The following is a 14,370-nucleotide window of genomic DNA, read 5'->3' as shown; positions in this document are numbered from 1 at the left end:
GCAGTGGGTTGGTGAGGGGGAAATGACCCAGGAGAGGCGGAGGAGAGGGGGGGTGGGCGGCTGTCGGCTCCCCCCTCCCCCTCCCGGTGGTGCTGCAGCCCATAAAGAGCGGAGGGAAGCGAGGGTGGGCGTGCAGATCTGCACCCGCGCACTGTGGCCATGCAGTGAGCGCCCCCGGGACGATCCGCGCCCCCCTCCGCCCCGGACCGCCGCCCCCGGGACGAGCCGCCCCCGGGACGAGCCGCCCCCTCCGTCCCGGACCGCCAGCACCAGCGCTGCCAGGGAGAGGCCGTCGCCCCCCAGCTCAAGGTACTCCCCTCTCGGACTCTCTCCCGGTGCGAATCTGGGTGCCAAACCGAAACCGGTAGCCGCAGCCGCCCTGCCCCACGGGAAGAAGGCTCAGCCCCCCCTTCCCACCCGTGGCGGGGATGCTCCCGTGCTCTGTGTGATCCGTAACTGGAAGGCAAAGCGGTAACTCGGAGCACTTACCCCAGAACGGTTTCTTTCCAGATGCAGAGGTGCACTAGTTTCCTGTTTCTGTCTTTAATCCTTTGTGCCACCCTGTCAGAAACACTTGGACTGGTTTTCTCAGTAAGTACTAATTTCACTGTTGGAAGCCCTGTATCCATTGGGCAGCATCCATGTCTCAGCTGGCAAGTAACATTAAACCTTGCAGTGATACACACTGCATTTAGATACAGGGGGTGGGCAAGATGCAGCACTCAAAACCACTTTGGGCAGTAAACAGGTTTTTAGTTAAGAATTTGGGGTTCTTTAATACTAGCTCCCTTGTAACAAGTAACAGGACTAAAGGAAGGGAAAGAGAGTGTCTGGTTTACAGCTCAAAATTGAACAGGTGTCCCACCTGACTCAGAAATAGGTGGTGTGCATGTGGACCTCTTTTATAAAGAGGCTGTCATGTAAATCCAAACAATTAAAAGAAAACATTGCTGTTTGTTAAGGTGATTATCAGGTGGTAATATAAACTTGCAGTATAAAGTCAAAATTTCTGCCTCCAAAGTGTGATTTGCAGTTTCACTTATATGGGGTGAAATCTTCACTCCGCATGGATGTCAATAGCAAAACTACTGACTTAGATGGGGAGGGGGCAAGAGTTCACCGTTGTTTTTTTCTTAATATTATTTGCTTTTATTTTTTACAATATTTCTTGATCTCAAGCCTTCAGAAGACACTTTCTGCTAAGAGAATGCCCATTTGGGTGCTGTTTCCTTTGTCTTCAGAAAGCACTGTGTAGTTCATAACATACTTTCACTTTTTTCTTTAAGGCAAGAGAAAAAAGGGGCTGGACTTTGAATAGTGCTGGTTACCTGCTTGGGCCACGTAAGTCAAGCACTCTCTTTTTGCATTATTTCAAAATGCAGAAGTTTTTTTTCTTGTGAACCAGTTTGCTGTAGTGTGCTACTCACTTTTCTGATGAATACAGTAATTTTGTCTAAACCTGCAAGACTGAAAAAACTCATTTGGGAGAATACTTGTTTAGATATCTGTTACATGCCTATTATAGAGTTGACTTGTCTTAGACAATAACTGTCCTTTTTTAAAGCAGAGTGGTGCTGTGAAACTTTGTACCCAGAAGCACATCTGCTCGCTCTTTGTGCTTCTGAACTGTAATTTTCATATGACAAATACTACCCCCCCCGAAGTGTTACAAAATCTTATAGCATCTTAGATATCAAGGGATGAATGACAAAATGTGACATTTTGGCACTTGTCAATGTATTTCAGATTTCACCTTTAAATCTATTTGAAAATGGCTTTGCTACCTGGCTTTATTATACTACTAATTTTTTTTTCCTCAATTAAAGCAAAACAATTTAAAACAATAACACGCAAGCTCATGACTGTAAATGTTAACAGTTCACTATGTGAAAAATATTTAATGTAGAAGGTGTTTAAAATACAGGAACACATTGGTTTACAAAGATGGAGAATCACAAATGAAGATTATGTGAAATGCAGTGCTAAGCTGTCTAAAATATCTGTCCTTTTACCCTTATTTCTTGTTAATGTAATAACACTCACTACCAATGTTTCTATGTTTTCTGTCTTAGCAGTACATAACAAATACTACAGATACTTACTGTGACTCTCTTCATTATTTTTAACTAACCTTAAGGATACCTAAAAAAAAAGATTAATGCATCTTAAACGTATTAACTGGTTCTGTAAATGTCTGGAAGTGTATTAGCCCCAAAGCAGATGTAACCAAATTGGCAAAGATACTGTGGGGAAATGTACTTGTCAAAGTGCCATTTATCTAAGACTGGATAATAGGAATCATCCTTTGTTGCAGGTCGTATTGATCAGCTTTTACTGATAAAGGCAATCCCCATTGCAAGGGGGAGAGAAGAGGCACCAGGGGCATGTAAGATAGTTTTTGAAGGTTATTCATGTAAACTATCTGCAGTTTTCTCTTAAGCAAACTCATTGGCATCATTTTCTAAAAATAGAGGAAAGAGTAGCAAAAACAACTTCCCAAATTACACGTGAATGTACAAACTTACATTTTCTTTACAACTTCCTCTGAATTCAGCAATAACTTCAGCAGCTATGTAGTACAGGACAGGGTTTGTAAATGATATAAATCATAAGCACAAATTCAGAAGACAGGTTATTTCATTTAGTGACACGTTAATTGCTTCTTTGTCATTTTGTACATCAAAAGTGCCCATCATGATCTCTTTGAAATCCATGAAAAACAAGCAATATGGCAAAGGTTGTTGCTATGTCAATTAACTCCTCTGATTTTTAATTTATTTATCAGATGCAGTAGATAACCACAGATCTTTTAATGACAAACATGGTTTCACTGGTAAACGTGAAATACAGCCTGATGAGGATATTAAAGCAGGTAATGAAATTCTGAAAGCCAGTATTATTGATTTTGGTTTTTATGTTTAGTAATTTATTTACTGTTATTGAGTTAACTAACTACCTAGATACAAGGCTATTCCTGCACTTTAACAAAAATCCTAATAAACATATGAAAGGAAGAAAAATGAAATTTGGCCATTCAGTGTGCTCTTTGTACATGGTCATAGTTTAAAACATCTTGGTGCCCAGGGAAAAGTGCCATAATTACATTGCTTTTAAAGTATAACAGATCATATTACTTTGAATAAACCTAGTTTTTTCTTTTCATATGTTCAAATAAGTAGTTCAAATGTCACCCTATACACTCAAGAGTTAATTTTTTTCAGCAAAGAAGCAAGCCCATAAAGGAATCTTTCAGTAGGGAAAGCTATAGAAACTGGCAATTTTTTTTTTTATTCTGATGCTCCAGAGCTAAAACTAGACCTCAGAACTGTATGGCACTGTTTATGTCTTAAGAGTCTTCACTATTTAAAAAAAAATAATTTCATGTTAAGTCTCACAATATTTCCTATGTTTAAGCAAGATGGACTATCTTCATTAAAAGATTGAGAACCTGGTCAAAACCGAAGTCAAGTCAACATATTTTTTTGAGGTTGCATGTATTGAAATTTAATAAGCGGCAATGAAAAGGATGCAGCCTTGGTCTGGATTTGTCATCCAAGGCTGGGCCTCTACAATAGATGTCTAGACTCCCTTTATAAAGAGAAGCTGGCACTTTTAGCATTTATTTTGAACACCTACTTCAGGATAAGATGTAGAAACTTCTAGAAAAACCTGTTTCTTTCTCGTGAGGAGAAACTAAATCTGCTGCAGACGTCTAAAGTCAGCTAGGATGAATCTTGTCTTTAGGCTGTCAGAGGGTGATCTGTCCTCACTGCAACCAAAGCAAGCAGTACTTACTTGAGTACTATTGCATTCAGCACTGCACTGATGGGGGAGGACAAAGTCCCAGCCCCAGAGCTCTCACAGGCTATTTTAAATCCACCCTGCACAATGCAAATGTAGCTAACACTAAAGAAGTTCATAAATAAAGGCAATGTGCTTAATTACAATTTCATAGACATAATTCCAAATAGAAAAGTAACATTAATACGTTTCTTAGTTGTTACATCCTCAGAATGACTGCCTGTTTAGTCCTGGTACAGTTACATTGTGGGGTTTTGTGCGTGTGGTGGTTTTTGGTTGGGAGTGGTTGTTTGTTTTGTGGGTTGATTTTTTTTTTTTGTTGGTTGGTTTGGCATTTTGTTTTTAAGAAAAAAGAAAAAAAAAGAAAAAGGAAGAACCTACTTCCTCAAACACTGGTGTAAAAATAATATTTTAGTAGTCAGAAACAATGTGAAAGGTAGGCGTTTGGAATCTAACAATGCAGCTCACATTGCAACATGTTGCCATTTGTGGATATGCTACCAGCTCCTTTACAGGAATATGATCTTTAAGATTTACTCTTCTGCCAGGTACTGCTGCACCTCCACAATTACAAGTAAACTCAACCAAACTTGTCTGCATGGGACCTGAAAATTATATAACAGCCTCTGTTATGAACCTCATTTTAGATGTTGTTCTCTCATCAAAAGTTTTCTTTGAAGCTGAAGTTTATTATAGAGTTCCTATTCAAAGGAGATATGAATATAAAAAAAATGCATAAGGTAGTCAGAATTCTTATTTTAATTGAAAATGAAGGATTTTTTTTATTTAATTCTGCTGATTATTTACAAAGTATCTTAAAATGGCAATATACCTACACACTATTACTGTAAAAGAATTAATGCAAAGGACTCCTCTCTCTCCTTGAAGGAATACTGCAAAATTCACAAGCTCTCCAGATAACCTAGAAGAACTTGTAAGTTGTATTATTTACTTAACACTAGGTCAGGGGAGGATTTAAAAAAATCTATGAGCATAACTAGGATAATCGTTAAATTCCGAGAGCATAACTATTTCTTTACTAGAGTCTGCAAGTAATAGGCTACACAGAATTAAGGTCAATAGCAGAGTATATAGAAACACACATGTACAATATGCTCAAGTCACTAAAGAAAAATACTTATCCAATAAATATCACATCGGTAACAAAATCGGGGTCAATAAGCTACTAATATAATAATGATTAATCATAACAAAACCCTGTATCAGGTTAGGTGAGTATAAAAAATAAATTAAGGAAAACTTCAAATAATACAAGTATTATTAATATGAGTAATAACATCTCTGTGAGTTCAAAGACTGGAAGACAAGACTTTTAGATGCAAATTTCTTAAATGCTGACTGGCTATATACCAGGAACCTTTGTGTCCCTTACAACTCCCGAACAATATTTTTTATTTGTGCTACAGAGCTCAGTCGGCCTTCTGAGCTGTATGTCACTTCTCTTCCATCATGGAAGAGCTCCCCCAACATTCACCTGCTGCAAGTCAGTCTTTCAGACTATTTTCTGAGATAAAACACATCCCCTAGGATAACATCAAGGGACAGTCTTTTCAGTGATACACTAATGGACTGTCAGTCAGATAGTGATACCCATCTGCCTGTGTGCAGAGAACTAAAAATCTTAGGGAAATTACCTATCATTTGTTCTCTAATATAGAACAATTCTCCATCCTGTTGATAAAAAGCAAGATGTCTTCTTCCCCCCCCCCCCCCTTTTTTTTAAATAGACACAGAAAGCGTACTTCTCAACCTCCCAAAGTGCAGTAACAAGCTCCGAGGGAGCTTGATAAATTGGGCCATTTAAAAAGCATCAAAAGACCTACTTCCACAAGATCAAAGAGGAGTATATTGTATTAGATACATATGCAAAAACATACCTTTCTGAGTTTTTAGTAAAGTCCCAGGCCTAGCTTTTGGGCTACAAATCACTTCTCTATCACTTGAACGGCGTATTGGGAACAAGATCAGATGACGTGAAGAATTTTTAACTGTTTTGCACAGCTAATGAATGTGTTTGCTAAATTCACCTTTCCCTTCAAACTCAGGCTGGTGGACGCAAAGGAGAGAGTTGATAACAGAGGATAATTCTCTTCTGCAGCAGAACTCGTAAAGCCTTAAAGACCATGACCATTAAGGTGTCAAAGCAGCTCCTATGCAGGAATAGCATACAAAGCTGGGCAATCTTGATTCTGAGAATTGCAGTTACCTACCTTAATGTGGCTTTGCTCTTCCATTAAATGAGGTTTTCCAATGAGGATTTTAAGGAAGAAGAAACTTCAGATAGTTTTTTTTCAGATAACTCATAAACCTAGCCACAATGTCACATACAATAGATCTTCATACCATGTTAACATTTAGTAACAACCAACGTGTTTTATAGGGAATCTTGGAAGACTGCTGGCTGATGAAAACATTGTGCGCACAGTAATTGAATTTTTGGCTTATTTGCATCTTAAAGGTTAGTGAATACCTTTTTAATCTTTCACACCTTCTGGTGTGAAACTTACTGAGAAGATAGGACTGTCCTTGAATGTACAAGTCTGCTACAGGTTTGAGTGTGCAAGACCTTGAACAGCATCTCTGGTGGGGGGGGGAGAAACTATCAATTCCATTTTAGTGCACTTAGGAATAGGCCTGATTCAGAGAGTGCAGGTAGTACTGCTAAACTGCAGGTCAATGAATATCCAACATAGCCAGGTTCTAATACCATTTGATTACTCTGGGCACCATGAAAATAATAACAGCTACTACTAAAATAGAATAGTTGAAAACAGACTAAATACAGTCTGATTACATGGGAGTTAGTATAAAACAATTCAATAACTAATTAAATAAGACCTCAGTTTAATGTCAAAACCAGTTAGTTGAAATTCTGAAACACTTGTTAGTGATGAAAGAAATACATCTCCCTTTCTTCATGTATTCTACAATAAAGTCACATCATAAAATTGCAACAACACTAAGCTCAGTGTTGGCAAACAGCTCAAAATGCTGCTAGTAAAAACTCTGTGGAGTCTCAAAATTGTGACAAGAAATATAAAACTGAGCTTACAGCTGATTCTATAAGAATGGTAATTTTATTATAGCATTAGATGAAGAAGAAATCGGGCTGCTTCTGAGTTTTCATTAGTTTTGCTTTTTTAAAAAAAACAACACAATTCTGAGCCTTTAAAAACCTCTTCAGCCTTTCTAAAACTGTCTACAAAAACATAATAAATACTTGCAAATTATAAACAATTTTGTAGGAAGTGTATGCTGTAGAATAGTAACAAAGAACTGTGTGTTACGTTTGTATTTTAAATTCTTTATTAAAAGAGACTTTCAAGAGATCTGTTAATTTTCTGCATATATAGGAAACAAAATTCTAGACCTCTCTGGCACCATTTTCTAAATGATTTGTATCCACCCAAGCGAAATAACTCTCACTACTGAAAATATCAACTAAAGTCCTTATTGAATCAACTTTGCATTTGAAACAAAAACTCTTTATGGTTAGTACTAAGGGCCTGAGATAATTCATATATATATTTAAAGTCGATTATTAGCATGTATTTTTACTGTGGACAAAGTAGTAGCTTGTTTGTTGTGCCACTGTGAAAAAGAAGGAGCCCTAACCACTCCTTTACTCTGCTATGTGAGCCTAGGAAGTAAAACCAGTAACTGGACACAACAGAAAGGGTGTGAAACATGTTGAGCTCAAGCATGCACTCTCTGATGAGTAGGGTAAGAGCTGCTAAGTTGGGCAAGAAAATCGAATGCATCTCATAGAAATATAAATTACTCCTTCCCTGGGAAGAATGAGCAAAAAAGGCTGTATTGCCCCTCTAGATAACTATTCCTTGTTTAGGATAGTGATGACAAACAGCTGGGTTTTTTTCAGAAATGATGGTATTATTATCTGTCCTCATAAAAAACGGGAATCTCCAGATCATATAAAATGGCTTTTCCCCGAGGCAGTTCTTGTATTCCCAGGTTTCAAAAGACACAGAATGTTACCATATTATCCCTTAACAATATTTATTGGCAAGACCTAGTACAAACTCTTACACAAAATCAGAACTGTAGATTTAGGAGGTGAAAAACATACTTTATTATGGTAGAGACGCTTCAACTTTTTTGCTGAAATGAAACTTTACTACGTTAAATATATTGGTTTAGATATGTTCCTTTGGGGGGAGGGGGAAAACTCCCACTCATGGGATTCAGATTCAGGGAATGGTTATGCCGATTAGGCATACATTTTGATCTGCAAGATAAAGTTGAAATATTAACTGCTAAGAAGTATCTTGGCAATAACTAAAAGTGCCCTTCAGCTCTTTCTCTTGAAAATTGCTCCCTCCAGCTATAAAGGCTTCCCATATAGAGCAGGCTGTAGGATGACAGCCATAACTGGATAATATTAAAAATTCTGAGATGCTGGATCCAGCAATATCAATTGACATAATAAAATTGATATAATTCCATTGTCATTCTGTCACTGCTGTTTCTAAAAAGGTGAAATTACAGCAGGAAGATATTACTAACATTCAAAAGAAAAAACCCAATAGTTTATAAATTAAAATATGAAAAGTTCAAGGATTTGCCTCTTATAGTTGAGAGAAGAAAAATATAAAAATGTATACTACTCAAATTGGATTTCATTATTTAATTGTTAAGATTAATACGCATACTTACATATGTGTTAATTTTTTTTTTTTTTTCCTTTTTGCAGAGATGGGAGCACTTGACAAACTACCTTCTCCAGAGGAAACAAACCAGTCTTGAAGAATAATGCATTTTTATTGTGCTGTAGTGTAGATTTAGATTGAATTCTAAACAAAAGATCCAAATGAGCTGAAGATGAGAAGTATTGTTTGCATTAATCTGATAAATGGTAAACAGCATTCTGCCCTCTGTTTTGTTTGTTTGGGTTTTTTGGGGTTGGGTTTCTTTTTTTTCCTCTCCTGTGATGTTATAGTGTAAAATTTTGCCTTGGTAAAATTTTTCTGTAGGCAAATGATAAAATAAAAACAAAGAGCAACTACATTGTTTCATTTTAAAATTAAATACACACAACACACTGTATACAAAGCCCAAGTTAAACTGTAAGATTACACTACATCTATACTCTGCAAATTACAGTAAAATAAAACATAAGTACTACATATTGGGTATGTTAGCTAACTTAGAAAAAGAGGAAGAGTGACTTCAGACTGCTGCCATAGACTGTTTTTAGGTCACAGATCTGTCTGTACTTCTACACTTCATGGAAGTCTCACTTCCTGTTCATATTTTCATAGATATGAAATAAACTCGTGTTCATTTTAATTCATTTTAAATTCATTTAATTCATTTTAAATTTCATATTATTTGGCTGTACTACACCAGCCCATTGACCAAAGCATACCTTCACACAATAAGTTAACTGTTCTGTATAGGTAACAGATTTACAGAAATCCTATGTATAGGATTCCTATTCCTATGTTGTCAAGAATACTGGATCTGTATTCTTTAATGAAGAAACTCTCCCGTCCGCTCCAAGATTAAAAAAAAAAAATATTATTTTATGAGATACTTTAGTCTGAGTCCAGCAAAGCCCTTGAATACATGTTTAATCTCTACAAAAGAGCTTTGATGTATCGGGACCAGAATGCTATGCCCATACACAATAAATGTCATATCAAGAATGAGGAAAGGTTTGAGAGGATACGGAATCTTAGAAAGCTTTTTCACATTCAGATGATTTTCACTCTCTGCATAGTGCAATGAAATACATCCTTTCAAAATGCTGCTGTGCACTAGAGTGCACAGACTATCAGAAATTTTGCAGAATATTATTACATAATCTGTTTTTCACTTTTAGCATAGCATGTTAGCATAGAATACATTCTAGATGCCAAGTTGCTAGTGTCTAATTTGAACCCACAAGGTTATTTCACCTTGTCAATTAGCCTGTGCTCTTCCTCTGATAATCACTCAGCCTCTGATCTAATGTGTGATGTCACTTTCCAAAGTGTACAAACTACAATTTTTATCAGATCCAATGAGCTTTTGGGCAAGCCCTTCACACAATGTTTTACTATTTTATTGTTTTTGAAAAAGTAATAGAAAAGTATACACTGCTAGTATACATGCTGCTGGTTCAACACTATTTAGTAAATTCGTGGGCTTCCAAAAATGTGGAAAAAAATAGCGTGAAATTTAATTTCTCTACATTAGTATAGTTCAGTAATTCCAAACTCTTATTTTCAGTAGTAATGTCCACATTTCCCATCATAAACTTGAAGCAGAGCTCACTAAAATCAAGAGGCATACTTTTCATTGACTTCCATGGACTTTGGTTCATTGACTGCTAAGAACCAGTATCCATTTGCAGAACTCGGTAACAAGCCATCTTTCTATGGCAGAGCAGCTGAATCTGTGATCAAATAAAAAGATCATAATTTTAGCATTGAATTTCTTTTCTTTTGAAATAGGATAAGAAATTTAGTTTAAAATTAGAAAAGTTATTACAAATCAAATTAGCATACTGTCAGCTCATTAAAGTTGGAATGGTTTTGTTAGAATGTTTATTTGAAATTCTGAAATTTGAGATTATTTGAAATACTGAAAACTCATAGGATCAAGGTCCTTGGAAGATTTACATCACTGTCTAAGCAGGGAGGCCCACAAGGTCTTACTCATTGTGCTGCACTGCTATATGCATATATTATAAAAAACACAAAGGATCATTATAATCTAATTACTAAAAGCAGTCCACATGCTTTCACTTAATAATTACTGCATTCAAACATATACTGGTAATATTCCAAAATACAGAGAGAGGTAAAATTTTCAGACTGTTTCTCCACCCTCTACAGCTCTCATCTTTGCAAAAACAAAGGAGCAAAGAAAACAGTAAAGGGGCATTCTTCTGGACCACGTTCAGTAACATTATTTTATTAACACTTATTTTATTTAAAACATGTCTTACATCACTACGTCTCAGACCTAAATTCTGCAAATATTTGGAATGACATCTTCATAATCAGCCTCTCAGACAAACACCTGATATAAGATAGCCTTTAAACCACAATTTGAAAGCAATAGTTTCAACAGGGCAAAGAGACAGTAAAAAGATGTGACAAGTTTCAGTAGAAAATAAAAAAAATCCCTAACCATTTCCTCCTCATTTTATTTATTTTCTCATTTGCATACATTGTATCACACATTTGTGTAGGATTAGATCAACCTTTAGTGCATATCTGCACTAAAGACAAAAGCCAAAGTCTAAAAAAATGAGTAAAACTCTGTTGTAATGTTTGCCAGTGATAGGAAATTACCCAGCATGCAGACTTAACTCTGACAATGAACAGAAGGCTTGCATGATGCTGAATGGCTGGACAATAAAATGGCACATGAAATTAAACGATGATGCAAGCAAAGTAATATACACAGAGAAAAACAACTCTAATTTTGCATATACATAATGATGGTCTAAATTATCTCTGGAAAAATAGCTTAGACTCATTGTCCACTGTCCTCTAAAAAGTGTCATTTTAAACCTCAGCAGCAGTTAGAAAGGCAAATGGAATGTTAGGAATTATAATGAAAATAGCCAAAACCAAACCAGAAAACATCATTATGCCACCATTCCTAACTTTGACACCAGCTGCAGTTCTGGTTAGCCCATTGCAAAAAAAAAAAGCACTGTAGAAGCAGAAAAGCTATAGAGAAAAGTGACAAATATCTTCAGCAACAAGGAACAACACAGGGAGCCTAACTAGATTGTGACTTTAGCTACAGAAAGAGACTAGCAAGGATAGAGATGACAGTCTTAAATGTTGTGGTAAAAGTGCTTAGTAAAGTCACTTCTTCTTGTAACACAGGATTTAATGATCACCTGATAAAACGACGAAGTAACATTTTTAAACCTCACCCCCAGAAAAAGAAATCCTTTTCCACACATCTCACAATGAAGTCATGGCACTGACAGGCACAGCACATAGTGGCCGCCATAGCTCCTGAAAGGAGATAGTTACATTTACGGAAGAAAAGTCCTTCAAGGTCCAAATGAAACCGCTACCTCCAAAAGTCAAATTAAATTGTCTCTGAACACATTACAGTCATGTGTGCGCAGAACTATAAAACAATCCTTAGAACCTGATCTGTAATTCAGGGATTAATTACACAGGGCTTCTTCATCTGCACAGCATCTGATGCCAGCTTACAAAAGAAACTTGGAAATTACACATTTTTGGCTAAAAATTCTGCAGAAATGAATACTACCTATAACCAAAAAGGTATAATTTTATACAGTGCTTCACCTGCCAGGTAGTCTCACTAAGACTTGTTTAAATGCAGATCAGTTCAGCGTAAAAGAGGGAATTTCTGGTGGCATGGCTGACATAAACCAGTCTATTCAGATTAGGAAGTCATTAGGCAGCTGACAGGATATATGTATTTTCGCGCCTGTCTACTCATGTAAAGGTCAGACTGCAAAATTAGCATAGAAAAATTAGACAGGACTCAGAATACTGAGGGCGTTTGAGGGGGCTTGATACTGGGGTTGACATAATACTGATTTCAAGTTTAATTTTGCCATGGTTAAAACCAAGCTACAGCTCTTTTTGCCTGACTAGCACACTAACTTCCTAAGATAATAGAGAAGCTTGGTGTGAGTGAGTTTACAAAAGATTCTGACAATTTCTTAGCTGTTCTTTTGCCTTTCAAACAAGATGATGAGATATGATATGAGATAGTATGTGAAGCAACACATTAATAAGTCACAGAAAAAGTGATGAAAGTATTTTTACATTCTTTCAGAATACATGATACGAAAAAACAACAAGTTAGAAATGGATGCCAGGAAATACCTTTCCCAGGACATAAATTACCTCAGGAGATTTCTAAGGCAGGTATGAGGATTAAAAGAAAATTTAGAGCTGAGTGTTATTAGCAGAACGAATGATTCTTCACCAATTAACAAAGTACATTAAGATACTACAGTACTTCTGTCACTATTTTGTGTTCTATGATTTATTTTTAAATAAATGGAAATAATAATTCTGATGATAATTAATTTTGTGAGGACTGAGCATGACATGAACCAACCATAGAAAACTGCAACTCACAGATCTCGCTACCTGTTAGATTCAGTAGCTGGGTATACAAATGTCAGTTGCTAAGATTTTTAATACCACAGAGCATAGGGGATTTGTCAATTCATGTGCAAGACTCAGCACCTCCCAGAAATGAGCTTTAAAAACCCAGAGTTGAGCTGCAGATGAGAATTATTTTATCTCCTTGCTTGTGAAGCACTAAATTATCCCCAAATACTTGATCCCTTGAGATTCAACTCGTTTATGTTCCATCATCTGTGGTATTTCTAATTGAATTGATTTCCACAGATTTTCCACTAATTAAGTACAAATAAATCATACAGCCTTTCTGAGTGCTGGGAGACATAATTCTCATATGGAATATCTGTCTGAGAAGATATTCTAAAATACCAAAATACAATCTATCTCAAATCAGGATAAAATGGGCAATTTTTTTTTTTCTTTTGGTAGATTTTGTAATATGAATGTTGGCTATTTATCACTTACATACAAACACTTAAATATTAATTTAGAATGGATTGCTTCTATAATTTCCCCTTCAGAATGTTTATGAGGTCATATGTTTCCTTGAAATGATTCTATTTCATTAAAAATCATTCTATAAGAAAATAATTTATCTGATATATGAACATTATGGCTATTATTTACATTTATCAATATTAAAGGTGGTATTTCTTGACAAGATTTAAAACTGAGGCTCTGATTATTTACGCCAATATAAGTTCCTATGCCATATTTGTAGAACGAGTATTCTTTGCTTACAATTTATTCACAGTAGGGCAGTCACACCCTGCTTCCCTAAGTTCTTTCTGCAATTTCATAGGGTTGTCCTATTCCTCTTGAACTCCTAATCTAAAAGATAGTAGATTTAGGAATCATTAGTTTTCTGGTGGTTTTCACATCTACTTTTCTCTGCAGCTATTAAAACCCTACTCAAAGTAGTCTCCAAAGATTTGTGTGAGAATTTTATGCACCTCTTCTGCAAATCAGTGTTTGGGGACACATATATTGGGTAACAGCTTCCAGGACTCTTCACAGAAGCTTTAGGCACTTGAACTAAAGAGGGAAGCTCTGCTAGATGAAGATCTGAATCACCTTCTGCTCTCTGCTATCTAGAGAGTGAGCCCTGGCTCTGAATCTAAAGTAACGTTTTAAATTAGGCATTTTGGTTTGCTGCTTCAAATCAAGCAGAATGAACCCAGGCCCTAAGACTTAGAGAACCAGTAGGAGCAGACAGGAAAAATAACCATGTTTTTACAGCCAAGTGTTACATTTTTGCATGACTTTTCAAAACACAGCTTTGCAAATTGTGCCTGCTTGGCTTTCATGCTGGTTACCTACTTAGTCACTGTTTAAAAATACAGCTCTTCAAAGACAACATATGAGATCCAAATCCTGACCTATGAAACTCAGTATAGTGGTACTGATGACCTTGAAAGTAGGTTTATTTACATCAGTTAAGGTCTGA

General features: G+C 36.3%; 1 protein-coding gene across 1 annotated transcript; it reads left to right on the top strand.

Moving 5' to 3' along the window:
* The first annotated feature begins 230 nt into the window (after positions 1-230).
* On the top strand, positions 231-8,764 carry GAL (galanin and GMAP prepropeptide). The gene is made up of 6 exons (XM_052811523.1): positions 231-309; positions 511-591; positions 1,287-1,341; positions 2,786-2,872; positions 6,203-6,280; positions 8,534-8,764. Exons 2-6 carry the CDS (start codon positions 511-513, stop codon positions 8,584-8,586), a joined length of 354 nt encoding a protein of 117 aa, XP_052667483.1. The 5' UTR covers positions 231-309; the 3' UTR covers positions 8,587-8,764.
* Positions 8,765-14,370: the final 5,606 nt, after the last annotated feature.

Source organism: Harpia harpyja, chromosome 16 (assembly GCF_026419915.1).
Source record: "Harpia harpyja isolate bHarHar1 chromosome 16, bHarHar1 primary haplotype, whole genome shotgun sequence".
Taxonomy (NCBI): Eukaryota; Metazoa; Chordata; class Aves; order Accipitriformes; family Accipitridae; genus Harpia; species Harpia harpyja.
The sequence above is the reverse complement of the archived record's forward strand: the minus strand, read 5'-3'. Positions and strand labels throughout refer to the sequence as shown.

What these genes read in the sequence shown, in the direction of transcription:
- GAL (XM_052811523.1), top strand. Translation starts at nt 511, where the DNA reads ATGCAGAGGTGCACTAGTTTCCTGTTTCTGTCTTTAATCCTTTGTGCC. An exon ending in TGGTTACCTGCTTGGGCCAC is followed by an intron (nt 1,342 to 2,785) that starts GTAAGTCAAGCA and finishes TTTATTTATCAG; the next exon opens with ATGCAGTAGATAACCACAGA. An exon ending in GGCTTATTTGCATCTTAAAG is followed by an intron (nt 6,281 to 8,533) that starts GTTAGTGAATAC and finishes TCCTTTTTGCAG; the next exon opens with AGATGGGAGCACTTGACAAA.